The sequence below is a fragment of the Stenella coeruleoalba genome (assembly GCF_951394435.1).
Source record: "Stenella coeruleoalba genome assembly, chromosome: 10".
Lineage (NCBI taxonomy): Eukaryota > Metazoa > Chordata > Mammalia > Artiodactyla > Delphinidae > Stenella > Stenella coeruleoalba.
Window position 1 is genome coordinate 38710969 of NC_137156.1, and position 26080 is coordinate 38737048.

At 49.6% G+C, this 26080-nt stretch overlaps 1 protein-coding gene across 1 annotated transcript; it reads right to left on the reverse strand.

Annotated features, from left to right (window-relative positions):
* Window positions 1-1815: 1815 nt before the first annotated feature.
* On the reverse strand, window positions 1816-13442 carry PI16 (peptidase inhibitor 16). The gene is made up of 7 exons (XM_079934273.1): window positions 13238-13442; window positions 9057-9278; window positions 7134-7243; window positions 6761-6849; window positions 5461-6138; window positions 5106-5245; window positions 1816-2784 (listed from the first exon to the last, which is right to left on the reverse strand). Exons 1-6 carry the CDS (start codon window positions 13406-13408, stop codon window positions 5124-5126), a joined length of 1392 nt encoding a protein of 463 aa, XP_079790399.1. The 5' UTR covers window positions 13409-13442; the 3' UTR covers window positions 1816-2784; window positions 5106-5123.
* Window positions 13443-26080: the final 12638 nt, after the last annotated feature.

The window sequence follows — 26080 nt, forward strand, 5'->3', positions numbered from 1 at the left end:
TAACTTTTCTTCCCATTGCTCCACCCTCAAGTCCTGTTTTTGCAGCAATTCCTTCCTGTGGTCCCCCAGATTCAGGAGTCTGAGCTGAGCTGGTCCTGAACAGCCCCTCCCTCTGACAGCCACCTCCTCCTAGGTGTCTGGAGAAGCCAAGGTAAAGAGCCAGCCTGGGTGGGCCTTTCGAGTCACTTTGAGGGGAGGCAGTGCCGTTCCCAGGTAATACCCTGGGATTTCTGAATTTCTGAATTTCAGGGTCTTGACTACATTTCCCAGGTTATCTTCCACCCAGAAACAGCAAGAAAATCACCTTTGATGCTCTGTCTCGGTTTTTAGTTGAGCTAAGTACAGGTTTTTATTCCTAACCATTTTCAGTTCAGTATTAAGGTGCGTGTGTTGTGTATGGTAAGTGCTCCCTTTGTCTCCTGAACCTTTCATTCTTTGAGGGCTGAAGCCTCACCTGCTCCCCTCCCCCAACCCTCCCTAGCACCTGGCATGTTTCCTCTCAGTCCTGGAAACTAGAGTGACAGGGTCCTTATCTGAGAAAGGAGATTGGGTTGAATTGGTGGGGGAGGGGTGTGGAGGGTGGAGGGTTTGGGGGGTAGGTGCGGGGAGCTGAGCTGTCAGCAAAAGGAGGGGTGACAGGAGTGGGAATGTCCCTGTGGGGACCCAGTTACCTCCCTCCCCTCCTGGAAAACCTAATTGCAATGGACAAAGCTGGAATGTCCTCTGACAGGCCTTTTGGGACCCCCTGTGATGAAGCCCGAGGTGGCAGTGGTGGTCTTTGCAGGGCTCTACTGTAGCCCTTGTTGCCGCGCCAGTGCCCAGATGCCTGGGAGTCACGCAGCAGAGTGCGGGAGCAGACCTGCCCTACTCTGGTCCTCGAGGCCTCAGAGTGCCAGCCCCCTGCCCTCCTTTTGAACATGCCCTCCCATTCTCCTCCCCTCCCTCACTACTATGGGATACCATGTCTTGGCTTCTGTTATTTACCCCAGAAAATTTCCAAAGAGATTCCTGCTGCTGGTCTTAGTAGGTTTTCTCATATGACAGGTTGGGCTGGAACCTGAGTGCTGGAAACAGGTGTTCTTGCTTTGCAGGAGGCTGGTACATTCCACCCCAAAACTGAGAAAGATGGGTTTGGGCCTCCACAGTCTGGCTCTGCCCAGAGGCTACCTCACCTGACCACCTCATAGAACTTGGGACTAGCTTGCAAAGACAGGCCCACAAAGGGAGGGACGCCCTTCCCCCCTCAGGAAGGCAAGCAGGGTCAGCATCTGAAAATCAATTAATGTAATACATTCTGTCCATAGAAGGAACAAAACCACACAATCATCTCAATGGACACAGGAGAAGTGTTTAACAAAATTCAACATCCCTTCATGATGAAAACATTCAAAAACCTAAAAAGAGAAGGGAGCTTCCTCAACCTAGTAAATGGCATCTATGAAAAACTCGTAATTAATATTATACCAAATGGTGAAACACCTAATGTTTTTCCCCCTGAGATCAGGAACAAGACAAGGCTCTGCTCTTGCCGTTAGTCAACATTGTACTGGAGGGTCTAGCCCAGGCAACTGGGAAAGAAAATGAAATATCTGTGTTAGAAAGGCAGAAGCAAAACTGTCTCTGCAGATGACATGATCTTGTATTGAAAATCCTAAAGAATCCACTAAAAATACTGTTATAACTAATAAATGAATTCACCAAGGTTGCAGGATATAAAATTGATGTACAAAAATCAATTGTATTTCTATACACTTGCAAAGTGAAAATGCAATTAGTGAAACAATTTCATTTATAATAGCGTAAAAATTAATAAAATACAAATTTAATAAAAGAATTACAAAACTTATATTTTGAAAATTATAACACATTGTTGAAAGAAAGTAAAGAAGACCTAAATAAGTGGAAAGACATCCCATGTTCATGGATCGGAAGCCTTAACATTGCTAAAATGGTGGATTACATAATCCCTATCAAAATCTCAGCTGACTTCTTTGCAGAAATTTGACAAGCTGATCCTAAAATTTATATGGAAGTTCAAGGGTCTTGAAAAAAGACTGGAAATTCACAGTCTTGAAAAAAAACAAAGTTGAAGGACTTGCACTTCGCAATTTCAAAACTTAACTACAATGCTACAGTAATCAAGATGGTGTGGCATTAGCATAAAGATAGATACATAAATCAATGGAATATGATTGGGAGTCCAGAAAGAAACATTCACACTTTAATTCACACAATTAACGTAAAAATTTTAAAACACAGATATAAATCTTCATGACGTTGGATTAGGCAATGGTTTCTTAGATGTAACACGAAAAGCACAAGCAGCAAAAGAAAAAAATAAGTCGGAAGTCCTCAAAATTAACAGCTTTTGGGTTTGAAGGATATCAAGAAAAATTGAAAAGACAACCCACAGAATGAGAGAAAATGTTTGCAAATCATATATCTGATAAGGGACTTGTATCTAGAATATGTAAAGAATTCCTACAACTCAATAATAAAAAGACAAATACCCCAATTAAAAAATGGGCAAAAGACTTGAGTAGATACTTCTCCAAAGAAGATACACAGATGGCCACTAAGCACGTGGAGAGATGCTCAACATCATTAGCCATCAGGGAAATGAACGTCAAAACCACAGCAAGATACTACTTCACACTCACTAGAATGACTATAATCGAAAAAGACAGTAACAAGTGTTGGTAGTGTGGAGAAATTGAAACCCTTGTACATTGCTGGTGGGAATGTAAAATAGTGCAGCCACTTTGGAAAGTAGTCTGGCAGTTCCTGAAAAAGTTAAACATAGAGTTACTATATGATCAGAGTAGCCAAATGATACCACTCCTAGTATGTACCCAAGAGAAATGAAGACATTGCCATACAAAAACTTTTACATGAATGTTTGTAGCAGCATTATTTATAATAGCCAAAATGTGGAAACAAGCCAAGTGCCCAACAATTGATAAATGGATAAATAAAATATATTCCATACAAAGGAATATTACTTGGTAGTAAAAAGGAATAAAGTACTATCTCATGTTACAACATGGATGAACCTGAAAATATGCTAAGTGAAAGAAGCCAGACGCAAAGGCCACATATTGTATGATTCTATTTATATAAAATGTCAGAATAGGGCTTCCTTGGTGGCGCAGTGGTTGAGAGTCCACCTGCCGATGCAGGAGACGCGGGTTGGTGCCCGGGTCCAGGAAGATCCCACATGCCGCGGAGCGGCTGGGCCCGTGAGCCATGGCCGCTGAGCCTGCGCATCCGGAGCCTGTGCTCCGCAACGGGAGAGGCCACAACAGTGAGAGGCCCGCGTACCGCAAAAAAAAAAGTCAGAATAGACAAACCCATAGAGACAATAGATTAGTGATTGCTTAGGGCAAGGGCTGGGGGGCGTGGAGGGAAAATGGGAAGTGACTGCTGAGGGGTGTGGGGTTTCTCTTTGGGGTGATAAAAATGTTCCCAAATTGTGGTGATGGTTGCACAACCCTGTGAATATACTAAAAACCACTGAGTGGTACACTTTAAATGAGTGAATCTTAAGTTATATGAGTTATACCTTAATGGAGATACATTCTATCATCTCATACACACACACACAGCCTTCAGCCCTGGACTGATTTGTATGCTTCCTGTTTAGCTGCCCCTCCCCACCAGCCCCAGCTGGGTCCCAGGCTGCCCTCATCACCTACCATTGCTATCCCTACTCACACACTTGTGCTTTCCTGCTCCACAGCACTTCGGGACAATCCTGTGCTTCCCTGGAGGGTGTCTGGGACTCCAGAGCCCTTTCTCAGGACTCCTCTAAGCACCAAGGGTTGGAAAAACCATGCTGAGGTACATTTCAGACCTTGTGTCCTGGGTGGGCGTGGGCAGCAGGACCCCTGTGAAGAGGTCGTATGCCACTCCTTGATCCTGGGTCATGAACCCAGCTAGGCTTCACTAGTGACTCCCAGAGCTGGGAGAGTCAGACCAGCACCCTTCGCCAACCCTTGGCCCTAGCCCCTTTCCGCCGGCTACCTGAAGATTTGGGGTCGGGGGTTAGGAAGGAAAGGAAAAGTGCCTCAAAGAACTAAATGGAATGTTTGGGGGAGAGGGCGTGTGAAGAAGGAACAGTTGCCATGAGTCAGTAGGGGAAGAGGTGAGCCTCTCAGGGCCCCCCGCCCAAGAGCCCTCCCTTGCCCCCTTTGTTGCTCACAAGCATGGCGACTGGTCCTCTTACACAGGCTTTTATTCAGGAGTCAGGGGCTGCCTCCCTTCCCTGGTCCCTGCCTGCCCCACCCATAGAACTCCTCTCAGATGGGGCTTGTCCTTCATCTGCCCCTCACGACACCCGCTGCCTGCTAAACAGGAAAGTTAGGGGACCGGATACTCAGGGAGAACCTTTACCTTGCCCAGGCAGACAACCTAAGGCCAGGCAGGCAGGGACCTCCCCAGAGTCCTCACTCACCGCCCCCCCCAGACTGAGATGGGAGGAACAGAAGGGGTCCAGACACATGCAGTCAGTGGGCAGCAACCTGAGCTCGCAGTGGCCAGGCCCCATGCCCGCAAAGATGTCTGTGGATGAGGCACATGCCCTGCAGCCTTTCCCTTCCAGAGGGACTTCAGCCAAGAAATGTCTTGTTTGGCGGGCTGGGGACAGGGTGGGGGAGGTGGCAGGAGGACAGCTGACCTCTTCACCCTGGGAAGGCAGGAAGCACTCCTGGGAACAGCCTTAGACTCCAATGGCTCAAGGAAGAGGCCAGGGGACTGGAAGGGGCTGAGGGGTTCCTGGGAAGCCCTGCGATCTTCTGTCCCTGGAAGAGCAGGACTGTGGCCACAGGACAGCTGGAGAGTGGGCATAGGCCACAGGAACACTGCTCAGAACAATCTGCAGCTGGCTGAGGGGTGGACCTCCCCAAAGGCAGAGGCATCCTGGGGCAGTGCCAAGGATTGTCCCTGTCGAGGCCTCCTGAGGGCACAAGGCCTCTGGCCTGGAGTCTGGCTGGGGTGAAGGGGGCTGCTGGGCCACAGAGAGGACCTTCCAGGAAGCTGTGGTCTCTTATTGGAGAAAGACAATCCAGAGTGGGCATGAGGCTAGGGTCCCCCCCATGAGGCCTTGCCTTTGAGTGGTGACCCCTTCAGAAGATTCCAGCCAGCACCAGGGGAGGCAGTAGCAGCAGTCCCAGGAGGAGGCCCCAGCCGTGCCCAGGGCTCGAGTTCAACCCTGACTTGATGCCATGCTTTTCAGGGCCCTCTGCGCCTGCAGGAAGGGAGAGGCTTTGCCTCAGCCTGGAGACAGCTCTGCCTGACCTCCCACCCACCTTACCAAGGCATGCACGTGGGGCCCAGCAGCCAGGGAGGAAGCTCCTACTCGGAGGGTGCATGCCCCGCCGTGCCTGTATCATCTATACTAGAGGCAGGGTGCTGACATTCTGGAGCCAGGAGGGAAGGTAGGACGGGCGCTACAGGCCTTACCTGGCAAGGAGGACTGCAGGGCCAGGGTACGCCCACCCATGGCATTAGCGGTGGCAGAGGCACTGGGGGAGTTGGACAGGGACTTGGAGGAGGTGTGTCCCTTGTGCTCCAGTGTGGCCTGCAGCTCACCTGGCTTGTCCTGCGCTGGAAAAACTGAGGCCAAGATCTCACTGGAATGAGGCGACTCGGCCTCAGCCTTGCCCTCCTCCTGGGTGTGGGGTAGCGGCTCCCATGTCCCCGTCAAGGACATCTTGGGCTGCAGAGAACTCTCTGGGCTCCTGGAGGGCATTCTTGTACTGCTGGCCTCTTTATCTGCTGATTTGGGGGTAGGATCATGGGTTGATTTGGGGAGGGTAGCCGGTCTCTCATCCAAATAGAGTAGGCTGTGAGTTGCCAAAAAGGAAGGGACCTCAGTTGCTAAGGAAGGTGGAGCCTCTGTTGCCATGGAAGGGGAGTCTTCTGTTACTAAGGAAGATGGGGCCTTGGTTTCTACAGCAGGTAGAGCGTTTGTTGCCAGGGAGCCTGAGACCTCTGTTACCAAGAAGGATGGAGTTTCCGTTGCTAAGGAAGAAGTGATACCCTCTTTCCTAGAGCCTGAGGCTTCTGTTGCCAGGGAAGATGGGGCCTCAGTTACTAGGTAAGGCAAATCCTGAGCCTCTTCCGGGCCTCTGATGGGTTCTGATAAGAGACACAAGGCCTGGCATTAGTGCTGCAAGCAGGGCCCCGCATCCCTCACCCCACCGCAATCAAGGTGAGGTGATCAAATGTCCTACAAAGACACACAAACACACATGCACACACCCTCTCCAGTGAGTATGTCCCTCATTGATAATACATGTTATTTCTTGTGACTGACAGTTGCCCCTCCATCCACCTCCTTGTCCAAGTCTTCCCCTCTCTACACACGCATTTCCACTTTTTCAGGGGATTTCTCCCGCTGGATTCCTGTTCCTAAAACACCCATTGCATTGCAGGCCTGGCCTTTGGAGTCCCTCTGACCACCCATCTGGCCACGCCCCCCACCTCCACCCCCGCACCCCCTATGCTAAGGAGCCCCCAACTCTCCTCTACCCTCTGCTTGGAGGGTAGTAAGCTGTTCACTTGGAATGCCAGGGCGCCAAAGTGGTGCGCAAGGAGGGCAAAGCAGGTAAAGCGGGCTTGGGAACCCGGATGGGGTGGGGCCGCTGAGGGTTCCTCCCCTGGCCCACGCACCACTCTGGAGTCTTGGAAGACACCAGACCATCCAGTCCCCTGCCTCACCTGCCTCCCCCCACCCCACCCCACCCCACCCCGGACTCACCACACAGGGAGTTTTCACAGTGGTAGCCCAAGGGACATTGGGAGCATGGAGTTCCCTCCTGGTAGGGCCTCTGCCCCTTCACGTTCCCCCTGCAGGAGGGGAGGAGGATGCTGGGGGGAGGGGTGTCCCTGCCAACCCCTGTCCCTATCCCTCATACACACACCTAGTCTGGAAGCGCTCCCTGGGTCTTACTTGCCCTACACTAACTTGCCGGGCCAGTAAGAGCAGACTCCCATGGGTGCCCTCGCAGCTCCTCCAAGGGTATAGGGTATGGACCCAAGATTGGCCCCCTTCCTCCTCCTTGACTGTGTCCAGCTCAGCCCTCCCCTTGGCTCTGCCCACCCCCTTCCCCCAGGGCTCCCTCCCCACTCACGGGGGCTCATAGTTGCAAACCAGCAAGTGGATATCGGTCTCCTCAACGCCCTGGAGCTTCTCACAGAAGTGGGCACCACAACCAATCCTCTCTGTCTTGGCCCAGACCACCTGAAGGAGGGAAAACCCAACAGTTTAGCCTGCGCAAGATGGCTCCTAGCTAGTGTCTCTCTACATCAGCCTTCTATGAGTGAGGAGAGGAGGAACCCTATATGTAAGATCCAAGTCCCTGAGGACACACAGCTTCAGGACAAAACTCTGAACAGGGGGCTTGGGGGGAAATTTGTCCCAAGCAGCCTACTCTCCTCTACCAACCACACACACTATTTCACTAGGACTCTCCCTCTGAAAACCTTCCCCTTTGATAGACCCTCATGAATTCTTCCTGTGGGCTCCTTCTAGAGGCCCTTGCATTTTAAACAAGGGATATACAAAGGAATGAATCTCAAATGGGAGAATCTTAAACATCAGCAACAAGCAAAGGCCAAGGAAGGGAACAGGAGGAGCCATTTTGGAAGTAAAACTTCCCCCCAAATCATAAGTAAGCAGGGACCTGCCCTGCCATTTCTAAGTGCGGGTCTCCTAACTGGTAGAAGGCGTTCTGTCTTAAGTATAAACTTTAAAAAGTCAAAACAAACTTTGTGCCCTGCCATTGGCTGAGACAAGCCAATATAGCCTCCCTTTGCTATTTCTAGGCCCAGTCTGCCCAGGAGTCACTCAAACTGAGGCCCGTTTTTTGTTGTGAGATCTGGCTCTTGCTGTTAATTCTGCACAACTCCCCAGGATTGGGGTCTTGCTGCTTGAATCAGCTGAGAATTCCCGAGGGACCACTGTCGAGCATCTCCCAGGCAGAAATGACCCCAGAATGCACAAGCACTCAGCCTTAGAGAACACAGGGGTAGAGATGGGGCAGCCCGACTCCTGCTGGGCACTGACAGCAATTCCTGCAGGAGGATGTATGTACGGGGAGTGTGAGAGGTGGCAGGGAAGAGAGAGAAGGGGGCAGGGAGGGCTGGGGCCTCACAACTTCCTGATCTGGGTGGGTGATGTTAGGATTTCCTTCTCTAAAGATCAGCACTAAAAATACCACCCAAAGAAACACTGGAAAATGGAATTGGTGGATATGGGTGGGAAGATGGTTGGTTCATTTCCTTTTTCCTTTTTTAAAATTTGTCATGTTATTGTTTGAACAACAAATAAGCATTGGGAAGAAAAAAAAAGAATTCAATAACACTAATGTTAATCCCCCTACACACACCCCTATGCCCCTTGTCTGCAAACTCAAACTTACAAAATGCAATAAAACCCTGACATAGCAAGAGGCAGGAAATGCTCTCGGAAGGCTCTCTGAAACGTTCACTTGGTGACAGCTTACTCTCTTATTTCGTATGTAGTTTTTCAAGGCAGAAGAAAAATTGTGTATTTGCTTTATCAGTCCCTGGCAGATTGGAAGCAGCAACTTAGACACTCTGAGAAATGACAAGAGGGACAGTGAGAGAGAGAAGACCGAAGGCAGGGGGAAGCCCTTCACTGCTGGGGCAAACAGCCGTGTGTAACCTCGGCCAGAGGACGAGACTGCTTAGAGCTCGATCAGGATCGCCTGGCACAGTAACTACCTTCCAGGAAAAAGGCTCTGGGACACCTAATTCAGGTCTCTTCAGGACCAGGAGGCCGAGAGGGGCCGCCTAGGTTTTCAGAAGATTGTGGTTTTTAAAGAGACAACTGAAAATGGTTTAGACAGTCTGAGAAGCAGACTTCGTTGGGGGCCTGGACAACACATGAATTCCTGTGGAGAGATGACTTTTATGAAGGATGCAAACGGGGCTTACGGACTCCCGGGCTCTGACTGGAGAGGTGGCCCCGCCCGGCCCTTCCCGGCCCCGCCCATTGCCCTGTGGCCCCGCCCGCCCGTCCAGCTTCGCACCTGCGTGTAGTGGCCGCACATCTGGCCTGTGGCGCAGGTGGCGGCGCTGAGGTTGTAGTGCTCGCGCTCGTGGTGCCACTCCTCCATGGCCAGCGGCACGTCCAGGCCCTCGTCCGTGATGGCGAACAGGTTCTCGCCGCGACGCCCGCGCTCCTTGTTGTGGCCCCACACGCACTGCTGCGCATAGGCCTTGGCGAAGGCGGCCAGCTCCTCGTCCCACCTCTGCGGGTCAGGTTGTGAGGGGGAGGTGAGGACGCCTCGGGCTCAGTGGAGGCGGGAAAGGAGGGTGGGAGAGGGAGGTAAGGATGTCCAAATTGGGTGAGGATCAGAAAAGAAGGTGGAGGGTGTTCTGGGGGGCCTCTGGAGGCCGAAGACCCTCCCCTCCTTGCAGGGTGACTCGTGGACATGATCTGGAACACAGCTGTGCTGATGGGGCGCTTCTGTGGGGAGGTGGGAGGGTACCATCCCAGGCCACGGGGTTAGGCAAACTTGGGACCATTCACCAGCTGTGCCTAACACAGTTAGGCAATCTGTGTAGACAGATTGCCTAACTTTCTGAACTCTCATAGGACTTTGGGAAGAAAAAATGAGATGATGTTTTTGATAATGGGATTATTAATTAATACTAATATCATTCTATTTGCAAGGTGGGTGGTGATGCCCCTGCCAGGGCTGCCTGAACTGTTCTGAAGCACACACGATGTCCAGTGAGATGTTCCGGGGCTGGGTTGTTTATTCAGCCATTCCACTCCCTCTACCCACCCACCAGAAATCTTACTTGAGGGGCCAGCACCCCCTTTAACCTCCCACTCTCCCCTTGGGATAGCCCAGCTTTACCAGCTCTGGGCTTCCCTCCCAGTTGCTCTCTTGTCAACTGGACAACCCCTTTCCCCAAGAAAATTAAGTGTGTGTGTGTGACCCTCGCTGAGAGGCCTATTTTCAGAGCCTTGGTGGCCCAAAGAGCTGTCAGGTCCCAAAGGCAGTGTTCTCCAGGGAGGACCTCAGGTGAGATGGTGGGAGGGGGCATTTCAGGTTAGAGGGCCTCTGAGGTTCTGTGTCCCAGGCTGGAAGGATGGGCCCAGTGTGGGTGGGAAGACAGATTAACAAGGCATCTGACCAAGAGATTGAGGAAGGAGGCCTGGATCCCATTAAACTGTCCTTGGCCTCTCCTAGAAATGGATGGCCTGGCAGCAACTCTTGCTCCACCCTCTGGGGGCCTGCCAGCGGTGGGAGCCAGACAGCCCATAAAGTACCAAGAGCTTGGGTGACCCCGAGGGGAGGGGGCTGTGTGGCCACACCCACCCCCCCTCCCAGGGTTCTCAGGAGCAGCTGCCTGGGGTACGGATGGGAGCATTGGGCTGGGATAGTAAAATGCTGTAAACTCAGGTGAATCCCTTTCCCTCTGTGGGCATTTTTGTCCCAAGTCACTGGTCCCTGAGGCTCTCTCAAATTGGTAGTAGTGGAGGATAGGGAGCGGGAAAGGGGCAGGGTGCTGGGGACCAGGCTCAGGGTGTCTGGGATGACCTTCGGGGCTCCAGACTAGACTGTAAGCTCCTTCAGCATGTCTGGCCCAGTGCTGGCCCAGAGCAGGTGCTCAACAGACATTTCTCAGCTGTTGATGACTGAGACACAGCCCTGCTTAAAGCAGTCTCTCCTACAGAGCTCGGCTGTAATTTCCATCCTGACTGGATGCCTGGAGTCCCACCATTAGAGAGTCATTCCTGTGAGTCTTAAGGCTTCTCAGTTGTCCAGAGACCCCTGTGGAGGTTCAAGAGTCAAGGTACCCACCCTCACTGGCCACTTGGTCACCATCTGAAAGTAAGTCCATTCATTCATCCACTCATTCATTCAACAGTCCTGAGCACTATGCCAGCCCTGGGGTGACAGCAAGGACTAAGAAGCCCAAGTTCCCAGTGTCATAAACTGTTAACTGGGCCACCATGTGGTAACTGACAGATATGCGATGGGTAGTATAGGGGCACCAAAAGAGGGCCATTTAGTGCAACCTGAGGATGGAGAAGGAGACATTAAGCTAAGTGTTAAAAGATGAGGCATTGGCCAGGTGGAGAGGGGAAAGGCATCCTGAACAGAGGGCAAACATGAATAAAGGCATGGAGACGGGAAACGTTTTGGTGGGGGAAAGATAAGCTGCTCGGGTTACTCAAGGAGAAAGTGTGAAGGAGAGGAGGCTGGAGAGGTAGACAAGGCCAGACACATAGAGTGGGGCTTCTCAGGAGCTGGGGCTTTATCTGGAGGCAGCAGGGAGCCAATGCGAGCCATGGAAGGGTTTTGAAAAGGGTCAGGCCAGTGTGTTGGATCATTCATCCTGGTAGTAGAAGCCAGAGGCTGAGAAAGCGGGTAGAGGCTGTTCTAGAATTCCGTGGGAAAAGAAATGAAAGACTGAACCAGGGTTGTGTCAAAGAGGTGGCGGAGGGGTGGGGGGGAGATAGGATTCAAGAAAAATTGAACCTTCTGGGAGGTAAAAGTGGTGATGATTAGACTTGGAGGCTGAGGGAGAGAGAAGAATCTGTGATAACCCCCACCTGCTTCACCCTGGATCCATTCCCTCTTTTGTTATCAAACACTTTTTGCGCACTTACTGTGTGCCAGGCCCTGTTCTAAATGCTTTACATATAGTCACTCATTTCATCCTTTCAACCACTCTACAAGGGAGTTATTATAGTGTTATCATCCCTGATTTACAGTTGGGGCACAGAGAGGTTAAGTAACTTGGCTGAGGTCACATAGCTAATAAATAGCAAAGTCAAGATTTGAACCCAGGCCATCTGACTCCAGAGTCTCTATATTTACCACTGCTGAAGCTGAGCCTACGCCTTGTCCCTAATTTATCCTAGTGTCCCAGTCCAGCCTTATCTTCCCCTCCTCAGATCACTTCCTACCAGGCAGCAGCATATCCCATCAATATCTGAACTGCTTCCTAGAATGTTGCCCCACTCCTGAGGTCCATCTCTGTCTACAAAGCAGCTTGCAGCCTGTGTAGCCCCCAGCCTCAGCCAGCAAGACTCTAGGGCATCAGGGACCTACAGATGGGGAAACTGAGGCCCAACAATGTGTTCCAGGCCTCAACTGGGGAACTGTTGGCAGAGCTGGTAACAGAATCGGGAGCTCCTAGTTCGTTGTCTGCAATTCCTGGTTGCCAAGGCCGACAGGGCTGTGAAGGGCGGTGCTGTGTGCATCCGTGGAGCCCTTCCTAGATCTTTTTCATAGGTCATCCTGTCTGACCCTCAGGGCAGGGACTGCCCGTACCATGTGATCAGGAAACAGACGCCTTTGAAGGTAAAGGGTTCACCCAGAGTCACTTCAGCTGATTGGACAGAGCTGTTAGAACTCTGGTCTTGGACGCCTGGTGCAACCTTGCTCTCAGGCAACAGCTAGGGGGTCCCTGGACACTGCCCCTCACCCAAGGGTGACTGGAGAATAAGGGCCAGTGTAGCCCTCAGGGAGGGCAGGAAGGGGGTGAATTTCTCACTTTATCTCTTTCATGTAAATATACCCTACTATACTAAAAATATATGTATGTGTACTTCTTTTAGATTTCATTTTCCCCCATTCAATATTATATCTGTGAGATTCTGTCTATGTTGATGTTTATGTAGCTCTAATTATGACATCATTTTACAGATGGGAAACTGAGGGTCCTTACTAGGTTAAGGGACTTACCCCAAATCACAGGCCTTGTGAGTGGTCGAGACAGATTTTGATCTGTGTGATTCAGAGCCCTGTCTACTTCTGGTTCCTGTTCTCACCCCACCTCCTTAGTACAGCCCTCCTACCCTGGGTGCTGGGACTCATCCTGCTGCCCTATTTTTTCTTCTCATCTCCTTGGAAGGTATCTGAAAGATTGTTTCACCAAGGTGTTAGGAACTTCCTGTGTTCCCCCTCCCAGGGGCACATGCATTTTAGGAAGGGCTGGGAAGGGGTCATTGGATCAGGGAGCAGGGCTTTCAGGCCTGGGTCTACCAGCTATGGGACATACAAGCCCCTGAGGGACCAGCAAGTCTCTCTGAGCCTCAGTTTCCTCATCTGTATAATGAGGCTGCTTATGGGGGCCTGTGAATTCTACAATGTCAGGGACTCTGTTCCTGCCGGAGAGATGAATCCCCGAGATAGCTTCCACTCACGCCGTGAAAGGGGTTGGTGGGGGCCCTGGCCACACTTACCATTTGCAGCATGTTGGCGGCCGGTGGGGACACCTGGGATCGGTAGAGATTGTGCAGCTCCACCATCACGTGTTTTTCATCATCACTGAGGGCTCCGGCAGGGCCCATGGCAGCCCCCAGCAGTAGCAGCGGCAGCAGCAGACGGGCCAGGAGGCTGCGGAAGTTGTGCATGTTGGCCAGTCCTCTCTGCCTCTCCCGTTCAGGGGTCTGGCAGCTGGAGTTAAAGTCCTTCCCACACAAGCACCACCCTGGCTGGGGCGGGCGGGAGGGGCTGTGTCTGGTGGCCTGGCCCAGTTCAAACAATGTCTCGGGGAGGGCTGGGTGCTTGGGTCCCGACCAGAGTTGCGTCCACTCCCAGCATTAATCTCCCCTCAGAGTCCTTGGCTAAAGCCTCCTTTCGCTTGGTAACAGGGGCTCAGGCCAAGAGCTGTGTGAGTTCCGCAGTCCCTCCTGAGTTGTGGACAGGTCTCCAGGGGCAAAATCACAGTAACCTCTGCAACGACTGCTTGCACCCCAGGTCACACCCACTGGGTGCTGAGGACAGGTAACAAGAAGGGAGTCACATGGATCCTACCCCCAGAGGACTGGGCAAGGTGAGGAAGCAACAGGCGGCGTGTGGCAGAATGGAGGAAGACAAGATGTATTTGGCAAAGGTTGGGCCAACCTAAGTCTGAATCCTGGTTCTCTTCCTTTTCTAGCTGTGTTTTTGGCAGTTTTCTCAACTGAACCCGTGACAGTAATAGTATCTACCTAACGGAACTGGAAGGAGGATTAAATGAGATCAAATGTATAAAAAGCACCCAGTACAGTAACTGGCACATAGTAGGCTCTCAGTAACAGTAGACAACCACCCAGCCTTGGAATAGGCTTTTCACTATGGATACAATTGTGGCTTGCATGTGCTTGAGGTGCTCATTTGGAAGTGGGATGCTGGGACCCTTCCTGCTCTGAATATGTAGAAAATAGAATGTGTCTGTTTTTGACATCAAGAGAGAGCAGAAAAGCAGAGTGGTGAGTGAGTTGATATAGCAGGAGCTCTGAGGTGGGTGTATTGGAAGGGAAATAGGCCCAGTGGCCAAGCACTTGCATTGTAATGACCATGCAAGGGCAGGGACCAAGGTCTTGGCCTTGGTCCCTGCCCTTGCATGAGGTAGGAAGTGGGAACCAGTACTCTGGAGTTTAGCTGGGATCCTTGAAGCCTGCACTTTCAGTGAACTATACACATAAAACTGGTTAAGATAGCCCAATGAGCAGCATTTATTCACCCATTCATTCATCTGTTCATTCAACAAAGATTTACAGAGCTTCTCCTTGTGCCAGGCACTGAGCTGGGTGAATAAGACAGAACTGGTCCCCACCATCACGAAGCAGGGAAACTGCCAGGAAACGTGTAGAGCATTGCGGCTAAGTGCATGGGGCTTATCATCTGGGTGGCCTTGGGCAAGTTATTTCCCTGCTTGCTGGCCTCAGTTTCTGTAAATTGGGCTTAGAACAGAACCTACCTCATAGGATGGTCATGAGCGTTAAATGAGTTAGTATACTGATAGGGCTTGCGATAATGCCTGGCACATACTAAGTGCTCATTGAGTTAGCCAGTATGAATGTATTCATTATTATTATTATTATTATTATTATTATTATTATTATTATTATTATTATTATTACAGGTGGGAGAAATTACAGGGCCTCAAGTTGTAGTAGAGAAAAAAATACAGCAGCCTGGCCTGGCTTTTCCTCTGGGGAAAAACCCCCTTGGCCTGGCGGATCTCACAGCTGGACGGGGAGGACATGCACCCTTGGAGGTTAGAGGATGCAGACTGAGGAGGTGGAGAAGGAGCCTGGTTTGCCTGAGAGGGGAGGGTGAGATGGAACAAGACTGGGAGGCCGACCAGAGCTGGCCCGAGTGTTTGCGGACCGCTGCACGCAGCCAGAGGGCCCTACTCTGTACATGCACATGCCCACACAGTGCTCAGAGTCCTTGCTGTGTGGGTGACCTCATTTACTCCTCATATGACAGCTCTGAGGTGGGTCTCATAATCACCACACACGAGGAAACTGATGCTCAGAGAGGTGAAGTGATTTCCTCAATGTTGGGGGCTGAGGAGGGGTGCACCAGAGCCTGGGACCTGCCACTGGGGAGAGAGGGAGGTTGAGGGCAAGCAGACTGGGGAGAGAGAGGAGTGGAGGACAGGAGGTGAAGTTAGGGGAGGAGGAGAGGGCAGGATTGGCTGTGGTTTACATCAACTGTGTTTTTCTCTTTAACCAGAACGCGGGGGAAATTTATTTTGTGTTACTATCTATACATGCCTTAAATCGTTTCTTTTTTTTTGGCTGCACCAGGCGGCTTGCAGGATCTTAGTTCCGCGACCAGGGATTGAACCTGGGCCCCCACAGTGAAAGTGGAGTCCTAACCACTGGACTGCCAGGGAATTCCTTAAATTGTTTCATTGTGAATAGCAATATAATTCCACAACAAAAAATTAAGCCAAAGAGGGGAAAAAAAAATTCCACCTCTAGTATTTGCTTCTCGTCTTTGAGCAGGTGCTACTCAAAGTGTGGTCAACAGCCCAGTGCCATTCTGCCAGATGTTCACTACTGCTTCTCAGCACAACAGGTGCAGAAAACAAGAGTGGGCATTGAGGAACTCTTACGGCAATTTGACATAGTTGTTTTATGTCTGCTGAACACCTTATTCAAAAATTGAGGCTTGCATCTTTTTAAAAAAATTAATTAATTAATTAATTATTGGCTGTGTTGGGTCTTCATTGCTGCGCGCAGTCTTTCTCTAGTTGCGGTGAGCGGGGGCTACTCTTTCTCGCGGTGCGCAGGCTTCTCATTGCGGTGGCTTCTTTTGTTGCAGAGCAGGGGCTCTAGGCGCGCAGACCTCAGTAGTTGCGGCACGCAGGCTCAGGAGTTGTGGCTTGCGGGCCCTAGAGCGTGGGCTCAGTAGTTGTGGCGCACGGGCTTAGTTGCTCCGCGGCATGTGGGATCTTCCCGGACAAGGGCTCGAACCCGTGTCTCCTGCACTGGCAGGCGGATTCTTAACCATTGTGCCACCAGGGAAGTCCCCAGCTTGCATCTTGTATATCTAGTTTTCATTTTGCTTTTCTAATAATAATAATGTTTTTTAATGTTTTATGTTGTTGTTTTAAGCTGCCCAGTTTGTGGTAGTTTGTTATGCAGCCCTAGGAAACTGATGTGGTCATTTTTTTTTTTTTTTTTTTTTTTGCGGTACGCGGGCCTCTCACCGCTGTGGCCTCTCCCGTCGCGGAGCACAGGCTCCGGACGCGCAGGCTCAGCGGCCATGGCCCACAGGCGCAGCCGCTCCGCGGCATGTGGGATCCTCCCGGACCGGGGCACGAACCCGCGTCCCCTACATTGGCAGGCGGACTCTCAACCACTGCGCCACCAGGGAAGCCCGATGTGGTCATTTTAATCGGTGTGCAGTGAGATCTCATTGTGGTTTTACTCTGCATATCCTAGTGGATAATGATAGTGAACATCTTTTCATGTGCTTATTTGCCATCCTCTTTGGTGAAGTGTCTGTTCATGTCTTTTGTTCATTTCGAATTGGATTGTTTTGTGTGTTTTTTGACTGTTTAGTTTTGCAAGTTTTAAAAAAAGTATAATTTTAGGGCTTCCCTGGTGGCGCAGTGCTTGGGAGTCCACCTGCCGATGCAGGGGACCCGGGTTCGTGCCCCGATCCAGGAAGATCCCACATGCCGCGGAGCGGCTAGGCCTGTGAGCCATGGCTGCTGAGCCTGCGCGTCCGGAGCCTGTGCTCTGCAACAGGAGAGACCACAACAGTGAGAGGCCCGCGTACCACAAAAAAAAAAAAAGTACAATTTTAGATGCTCGTCCTTTGACGCATACATGTTTGTCGTTTATTTTTATGGTATTTTACAAAACTGTTGGTTTGTAATGGACTGGAAATTTTAAAAACACAAACTCATCCTTTACCACTGACAATTTGAGAAGCACAGTCCTAGTATGTTTCCTTTTTCTTTCCTTAATGAAGGAATAGCACATGTACAATGTTGGGTTGTGACTTTTTTTTTTCTAGGTAGTTATAATTTCTCCAACTTGCTCATATCTTTCTAACTACCACTTTGCAATGTTCGCAAGATATTCCACAGAGTAGCTGTGGTGTAACTTACCCCGTTCTCAAAGTTAGACATCAGGTGAACCATTTGCCTTTGGGCGCAAGGCTTTTTCTTATATTGTGGATATTATTTTCTTAGTTCCTATTCTCACCATTGTAGCTCAGCTTGCTCTTTAATTAGAATTTACACGTCAGGCTCAGGTCAGATTGCTGGATGCCACATTCCGTGTTCTCGTGGAAACGAAAGGTCACCGGCACTGAATCCAAACCCTGGAAGCCTGGCTTTTGCAGTCCCAGCCACTTGATGGTACACAATTCACTGTATAGTGAATTATCTTTGTGTTTCTGGGTCAGGGAAGGAGAGGGAGTAGGGGAGATGGGAAATGGGGCAAAGAGAAAGGAGCAGAGGAGGGAGTCACACAGAGGTTCAGAGAACGGTTGGGGAGGGAGAGACAGACTGAAGGGCAGGGAGGCAGGGTGAGTGTCAGAGGAAGGGAGAGGAAAAGGGGGTCAAGAGAGTTCAGAGGTGAAAACAGGTCAGACACATCCACATTCTAAGCATGACTGTCATACATTAGCTGGGCAAATCATTTACCCCCTCAACCCTCACTTTGTTCATATGTAAAATGGGATAATACCACCTTCCTCAGAGACTTGCAGGGATGATTCAATAAAATTAATGTCAAATACGTAGCACTTGATAAATGGTAGCTGTTTTGACTCAGTGGAAAGAGGCAGGAGGTCCCCAGGTGCCTCAACAGGGGCAGAATGGGATCTGCTAACTAATTTCCTGGTCTAGGGTTTCTTGCTTTGGGAATAGGGACTAGGGGCTCTGAGGAGAGAGCATCCCCACCACAGTGGGGGCCACAACAAATGGCTCCAAAGAGGAGAGCCTAGCTGACCCAGCCAGCCCCGAATCATGACCAGGTCCCAGCGCCCAGCCCACTGGGGTCGGAGTCTCCCTCTCTCCCCTGAAATACCAAGCTCAGCTAAGGCCCAAAGCCTGTATCCCGGAGACTCTTGGCCTCAGCAGGGCTGGGCGCCTGGCCCAGACCTCCCCTGGGCCACTGGCTTCCTGGTGCAAATTCCTGACAGAGCACAGCTGTCCCAGGCCTTGCTGGGACACTAATGGGACATGAATGGCCCTCTGTAGGAGTGTGGGCCGGCTTGGTTTTGGAGCTGGGGTGAAGGAGCCTGTGGTCAGAATTGTGGGAGCTAAGTCTGGGCCAGCAGGAGGGCCACCTGGAGGTGTGTGTGTGACCAGCAGGGGGCCAGCCTCTACAGGTGTTTGTGCCTGCCCCCGTCACAGCTGTCTGGAGGCCAGGTAACCAGGGCGACGAGGACCAGAGAAGAGTGTCTATGAGGATGGAGGATGGTGATGGCAACAAGGGAGTGGCTGAATGGTACACGTGGGACGGTGTGGATACCAGAATGAGGAAGGTCAGATATCCCCACAGGCAGCACCACCCCCTTCCTCCTGCCATTTTCCAGGCAAAAAATTCAAGCCATTTTTGTCTCCTGCCTGGCCTGTACGCAGTCTTCATCACATTGTCCTTCAGGTCCATTCCAATCTTCTTCTTTTTTCTTTTTTTTTGGCTGCACTGGGTCTTCGTTGCTGCACTCGGGCTTTCTCTAGTTGTGGCAAGCAGTGGCTACTCTTCGTTGCGGTGTGTGGGCTTCTCATTGCGGTGGCTTCTTTTATTTCGGAGCATGGGCTCTTAGGCATGCGAGCTTCAGTAGTTGCAGCACGCGGGCTCTAGAGCACAGGCTCAGTAGTTGTGGCGCATGGGCTTAGTTGGTCCGTGGCATGTGGGTTCTTCCAGGACCAGGGATCAAACCCATGTCCCCTGCATTGGCAGGCGGATTCTTAACCACTGTGCCACCAGGGAAGTCCCAGTCCATCTTCTTTAAAAATGTATTTATTATGAAATGCTTAAGGCATAGGAAAGTATAGATGATAATATAATGAGCACTCATCTGGCCACCACCTGGCTTCGGAGATAAAACATGGAAGCCCCTAGTGTCCCTTCTCTGATCCTAACACTCACCTTCCCAGGCATACCACTGTCTGAATTTGTTCGACATTTGCATGATCTCCATTGTACTTTTACTATACATTCCTTATCCAGGCACAATATGTAATATTGTTTTGTATGTTTTAAAAGGTCAGCGCTGTCCAAAGGAACTCTCTATGATGGTGGAAATGTTATCTGCACCATCCAGTATGGTAGCCACTAATTGCATGTGGTTATCAAGCACTTGAAATGTGGCTAGTGGGGCTAAGGAACTGCATTTTTATTTTAATTAATTTAAGCTTAGATAGCCACATGTAGCTTGTGGCTACTGCATTGGACAGCATGGGTTAGATCCTTCTAAAACTTGTTTTTCCCTTCTTTCCCTCTTCCCTCTTTCCTTCCTAAGATTTCTTGACATCGAGGCATGTAGAGCTCCCTGATCATTTTCCCTGCTGTACAGTATTCTACTATATGAATACACAGCCATCTACCTGTTTTCCTACTGATGGACATTTGGGTTGTTTCCTTTTTGTTTTGTTTTGTTTTCAATAATACAAACGATGCTGCAGCAGTGCTTTTTGTACATATCCCTGCCGGTCTTTCCCAACTTTATTTCTAGTGCCTGCTGTGGCAAACAGTCCCATGACCCTGATGTGGGTTATTCCACAGCCTCCTAGCTAACTGCCTGGCCCCCGGTCTCTGCCCCCCACATTCCCATTCCTTTCCTGGCACCTGTCAGCAGCCCAGCCAGGCTGATGATACTCAAACACCACTTTCATCCTGTGTCATTCCTTCTGAGGAACTCAATGGCTCCCACTGCATGGCATCTGATCTCACAACCTGGCCCTACCCTAGGACTCGCTGTGTTTGCCAGCCTCCTTCTGGTCCTCTGCACACATCGTGCTCTCCCTACTTCTGTGCCTTCATTTTCCATGCAAAGCACCCATTCTGGAATATCTATTTTCCTGCCCCTCGTCCACATACCTAAGTCCTTTAACATATTTGAGGGTCCAGCTCAGGCCTCACGTTCTCTGGGGTAGTTTTCATCCTGCAGCATTCATTCAGGAAACGCTCGTGAAGAGCAGTGTCCTCATGGAGCTCACAGCCTGGCTTTCACCAGCGACTCCAGTCCACCCCTGCCCCCCACCCCCTGCTCCCAGCTTTCTGCACTCCCCTGGCAGCTTAGCATGGATGAAGCTTTGGAATCCAGGGAGGTGTGGGTAAGGCCAGTTATGCCAACCACCTGGGGGGCATTGTCTCCCCAGTCAGATGGGCACCACCAGCCTCTGCCTCCAAGGCTCTCCCTTTTCTGGGCTTCCACCGGTGGCCACTCTCTCCATTTTCTGATGGGCACAATCTTTACATTAATGTTTCTCTGTGTTATATCTCCATTCTGATTTCAGTCAAGTCTGGAAACCATTCCTTCATGTGGCTTTGCATCTAATTCATCTTGTATTGATACGGTTTAATTCTCAGAGAGCATCTTACTTCCCAGTATTTAGTTCTTAAAGTGCACTTTACACTTGATCCCCATGTCTCCACAACAAGATTTTTAAACCTCAAGGGGCTGGGACCACGTTCTTTTCTGTAACCCCAAGGATATCTAGACTAAAACATAACACGTACAGCCAGCCTTTGGTGCTCTGCACAGCTCGACTCAAGATGCCTGGAGACTGGCAGAGGACAGACCTGCAGGCACTGGGGGTCGGGCAGGAGTTGGGGAGCCTGAGGGCCAAGAAGTATCTTCTGGGCCAAGACAGTTCTCTCCGAAGCCTCGTAAGTATGCTGTTGGCTGCACATCTGTGTAGAGTTTTGTCCTCAGCCAGGAAGGGATCTGTGTGGGTGGAAGGAGAATGTGGCTGCCTCTGTCCACATGATCCGCCTTAGGGAACCAGAGGGCAGGAGAGCAGCATGGGGCCTCTGACAGAACATTGAAGGACCCAGCCTCTCGAAGGAGCTGGCGATGAATTCAGCTGAAAAGAACGAGCTTTGTCCTTGTTCCACAAACCCGGGCCAGACAGGGTGAAGGAAAGCATTAAATGCTGGGAGCCAGCAAAGAGGATGAAGGCTGAGCTTGGTGGGAGGCTGGGAGGTGATATCTTCAGGTGATTTTTACCGAGGGTTCAGGATGGAACTGGGCTAAGGGGAGCCAAGGAGAGGACTATGCAGGGTACCGGGGAGCAGAAAGACAGTATTTCCATCAACCTAAGAGGACTGGTGGTCGGGAGCACTGGGTGGGTTCTTCCACTCTTGATTCAGCCACCAACTACGGGCCTCAGCTTTACCTATTCATAAAAAGGGAGGGGTGATTAGAGAACCTTTGGGGTCTGGTCTAGCTCTGCCTGTGATTTCAAGGATGGCTCTTGAGGCTGGAGGAGGGCTGTCCGCAGTGGAGGGCAGAAGCTAACTGAGAGAGGACACAGGCTGAGGATGAGAGGAAAGTGGGAGAATACACCGAGTCCCTGATCTGTGCAGGGACAGAGCTGGGCCCTTCACATACCTGGTCTCAGGTATCTTTATACTGATGTTCCGAAGACAGGATTAGCTGCATTGATTTAGGGATGAGGAAACCAAAACCAGAGAGGTCAGTGGAACTCCCGAAGGTCAGTGTCCCAGCAAGCCAGAAGTGGGATTCCTACTGAGGCCTTTGGCTCCTGAGTCCCTGGCCCTTCCACCTCAGGGGGAGGCTCCTGAGGGGCAAGGAGGCCCTGTGTGTGGGTATGTGCCTGAGTGGATGAAAAGGAAGGGACTATTGAGTTGGCTTTTACACTAATGCTGTAGTTTCTTAGATTTACAAGGTTTTCATTAACTTAAGTTTTCAGTACTTTCACTTTGTGGGGATGGAAAATAAGGATTTTTTTTTTTTTTAAACAAGAACATGGAATATGGTAGGAAGTTGAGAAAATATGAGTTCCTGATCAGAACAGAGTGAAGACAGAGAAAGTCGACTCGAGGTCAGGAAGACAGGGAGAGAGAGTCTCAGCTGTCTACCTGGTGAGGAGGATCCTCAGGTAAGAAAGTGCAAAGATGGGGCTTTTGTGGCAAGTGCTAAATGGGTTGCATAAGTCAATACTTCGTTAATATGGTAAAACGTTAGCATTTGTAAAATCTTAGTGGTGGGTACAGACGCTGTTAGAATTGAGAATGTACCCAGATTATACAGAAACAAACAAAAGGTTTGGCCAGAGCTGCCATGTTAAGCATGAGACATTGAAAAGAAATGGCAGGGTAGCTACAGAAATATATGAAAGAAAGGAACATGTATGTGATCGATGAAAACCAAGTCTAGAAAAACATGTAACCCAAGGAACAGAAAAAAATTTTCCTACAGCATTTTGAACTACAGAAAAATTTAACGGGACTTCCCTGGTGGCGCAGTGGTTGAGAATCCGCCTGCCAATGCAGGAGACATGGGTTCAATCCCTGGGCTGGGAAGATCCCACATGCCAAGGAGCAACTAAGCCCGTGCGCCACAACTACTGAGCCTGCACTCTAGAGCCCGCGAGCCACAACTACTGAGCCCACAAGCCGCAACTACTGAAGCCCTTGCACTCTAGGGCCCACGTGTCGCAACTACTTAGCCCATGTGCTGCAACTACTGAAGCCCACGCGCCTACAGCCTGTGCTCCACAACAAGAGAAGCCACCGCAATGAGAAGCCCTCGCACCACAATGAAGAGTAGCCGCTGCTCACCACAATGAAGAGTAGCCACAGCTCGCCACAACTAGAGAAAGCCCGTGCACAGCAATGAAGACCCAACGCAATCAAAAATAATAAAATAAAATTAAAAAAAATTAACAACAACATGAATTCAAGAAGTAAGCAAAGGTGAAATGACAGAACGAGATAAAAAGGTAACAAACTGATGGCACTTTTATAAAACTAACATATCAGAAGTAACAAGAAACTGAGTAGATATGGCTGAAAAATAAACTGATATGGAGGGAAGACTTAAGATAATCATGGTAAATGAGAAAAAAGGTAAGTTTTTTTATGGTATTCATAATAAGACTACATTAAAGCCTTTTATTGTATTCCCTAGACCACCAGGTACAACACCCAACACATGGTATTTTAAAAATTATTGTTAGGGCTTCCCTGGTGGCACAGTGGTTAAGAGTCCGCCTGCCGATGCAGGGGACACGGGTTCGTGCCCCAGTCCGGGAAGATCCCACATGCCGCGGAGCGGCTAGGCCCGTGAGCCATGGCCACTGAGCCTGTGCGTCCGGAGCCTGTGCTCCGCAATGGGAGAGGCCACAACAGTGAGAGGCGCGTGTACCACAAAAAAAAAGAAAAAAAAATTATTGTTCAACTGTATCAAGTAAATGTAATTGTATATGCTAATACACAAAATGTTCAGTTCTAGATTCAGCATAAGATAGTATACCTCCACAGAGAGGCAAAAAGCTAGATGCTATTTTTACATATTTATAAGGCCCGAACAGGTTAATGTACATTCTTGACATCACAGATTTATTTCTGTGTTAATTCACTTTCAGAAAGCATGTATAACCATAATATACATGGTGAGAAAGTAATTTTATTCATATGTTTGGACATAAAAAATATCATTATGCAGTGTAATAATCCCAGTTGACAGAATCATTTTTTTAAAAAAAACAGATATATTAAGAAAGAATTCAAGAAAAGCAACAACCAAGCCCTGATCGGGCTCCTCTGTTTTGCCGGGTGGCACTGATTTACACCAGCTGTGTACAGTCATTTGTGAGTTCATTTCATGATCAGTGCCTGGCCGAGTTTGCTTTTATACATTACGGAAAGTCATCTCAACATTTGCATTTGTGCAAGCAGGCCTGCTAAAGAACTCTGCCTCTGCTTTGCAGGCAACTGAGAAAGCAGTTCATCTTTTTTTTTTCCCCCGTTTTATTTACATACTGAATATTTTTTTTTACCCTGTGATGACAGCGTAGGTACTGATCTCTGGATAGACACCGAAGTTCTACTATACACCATTTCAAAAGCTTAAATGGGGTTATTTTAGATGTCGGTGCAAATCTTTCCCCAAAATAAGAAAGGACATTTTTATTCTGTTTGGGTAACTCTGAGATTTTTCTAAAGAGATTTAACCTAGAAGGCGTGAAAGTCAATCAGGCGTGAAAGTCAATCAGGGAATCTTCACTATCTTTGCCAAGAGTGGGGCCCCAAGGTCAGGCCAGCCTCCAGCCAGCCCACAAGCTGTGGGTAAATCGTGCGCTTCTCGGGCTGAGCTGAGTCCCTACACTTCCCTCTGCCCACGATGAACACAGAGAGAAAATGGCTCCATTCTTTGGAACCACAGACCATTGAGAGAACTTCGTAAGATGGCTTTTTTCTTCCTTTTGAGAAAAAAAGGTAAGTATTAAAAAAGAGAAGACACTAGTCATAAAAGATCAAGACAATGAAACAAAGGAATAAATATAGAATCTGAAACAGAGAACCTAACAAATGGAAAAGAAAAAGTAGTCATTTTAAAGAAAATACAAACCACCTTCCCCAGAATGAAGAATGGAATTGCAACTCAAAAGAGCACACTTTGGGAATTCCCTGGCAGTCCAGTGGTTAGGACTTGGCGCTTTCACTGCAGGGGCCCGGGTTCAATCCCTGGTCGGAGAACTAAGATCCCCCAAGCCATGCGCAGTGTGGCCAAAAAAAAAAAAAAAAAAGCGCACACCTTTTTCCAGGAAAAACTGATAAACAAGAAAGAAAGAATTCTTCAGGCACATAGATGAAGAAGAAGGAGGAGGACTTCCCTGGTGGCGCAGTGGTTAAGAATCCGCTTGCCAATGCAGGGGACACGGGTTCGAGCCCTGGTCCAGGAAGATCCCACATGCCGCGGAGCAACTAAGCCCGTGCGCCACAACTACTGTGCCTGCGCTCTACACCCCGCGAGCCACAACTACTGAGCCTGCATGCCACGACTACTGAAGCCTGCGTGCCTAGAGCCCATGCTCCTCAACAAGAGAAGCCACCGCAATGAGAAGCCCGCGTACCACAACAAAGAGTAGCCCCCGCACGCCGCCACTAGAGAAAGCCCTCGCACAGCAACGAAGACCCAACGCAGCCAAATAAATAAATAAATACATTTATTTGGGGGGGGAAAAAAAAGGAGGAGGAGGAAAGGAGAAGAAGGAGAGCAAGAAGAATGAGGAGCAGGGGGGAGGGGAGGAAGAATAAGAAAGAAAAAAAGAAAGGCACCTTCATTTTAAAGGGGAATCTTAGGCTGGCCTGTCTTGTCCCTACCAACAGTCAATGCTGCCAAATGACAATGGAGAAATGCCTCCGAAGTTCTGAGCAAAAGGAAATGTGATGCAAGAATATTTTACTCAGCCAAGTCATATTCAAGCACAAAGACCACAGAAACATTCTCAAATACAGAAAACACAGCGTTGATGAGCCATCCTTGAAAAACTTAGTGATGATTCAGCCAACTGAGAGTTTAAAAACAACTCAGGAATGAAGAAGTGATGGTAAAAGTACTGGTGATGAGTCACAAATCATTTTAAATATAAAATGAAGGCTAAATAACTCTGAGAATTATGGTTTCAGAGCAGAAGGAAATGCAATAGACCCTGATAATGTCAATGTAGTTATAATTCACACAAATTGGGAAGTAGAGGAAGAGATAAGGTTGGTAAAAGAGCAGGCTATTCCCTTATCTTCAGAGCCTTGAACCATGACATCTAAAAAGGAAACCTTATTAAGAACAGCTGTAGTTTCTCAATGTTT

Coding starts and splice junctions, on each gene's coding strand:
- PI16 (XM_079934273.1), bottom strand. CDS start 13,408: ATGCACAACTTCCGCAGCCTCCTGGCCCGTCTGCTGCTGCCGCTGCTA. Junction 6,139..6,760: donor CTGTGAAAACTCCCTGTGTG/GTGAGTCCGGGG, acceptor GTCTCTTATCAG/AACCCATCAGAGGCCCGGAA. Junction 5,246..5,460: donor CCTGCAGTCCTCCTTGCCAG/GTAAGGCCTGTA, acceptor CCCTTCCTGCAG/GCGCAGAGGGCCCTGAAAAG.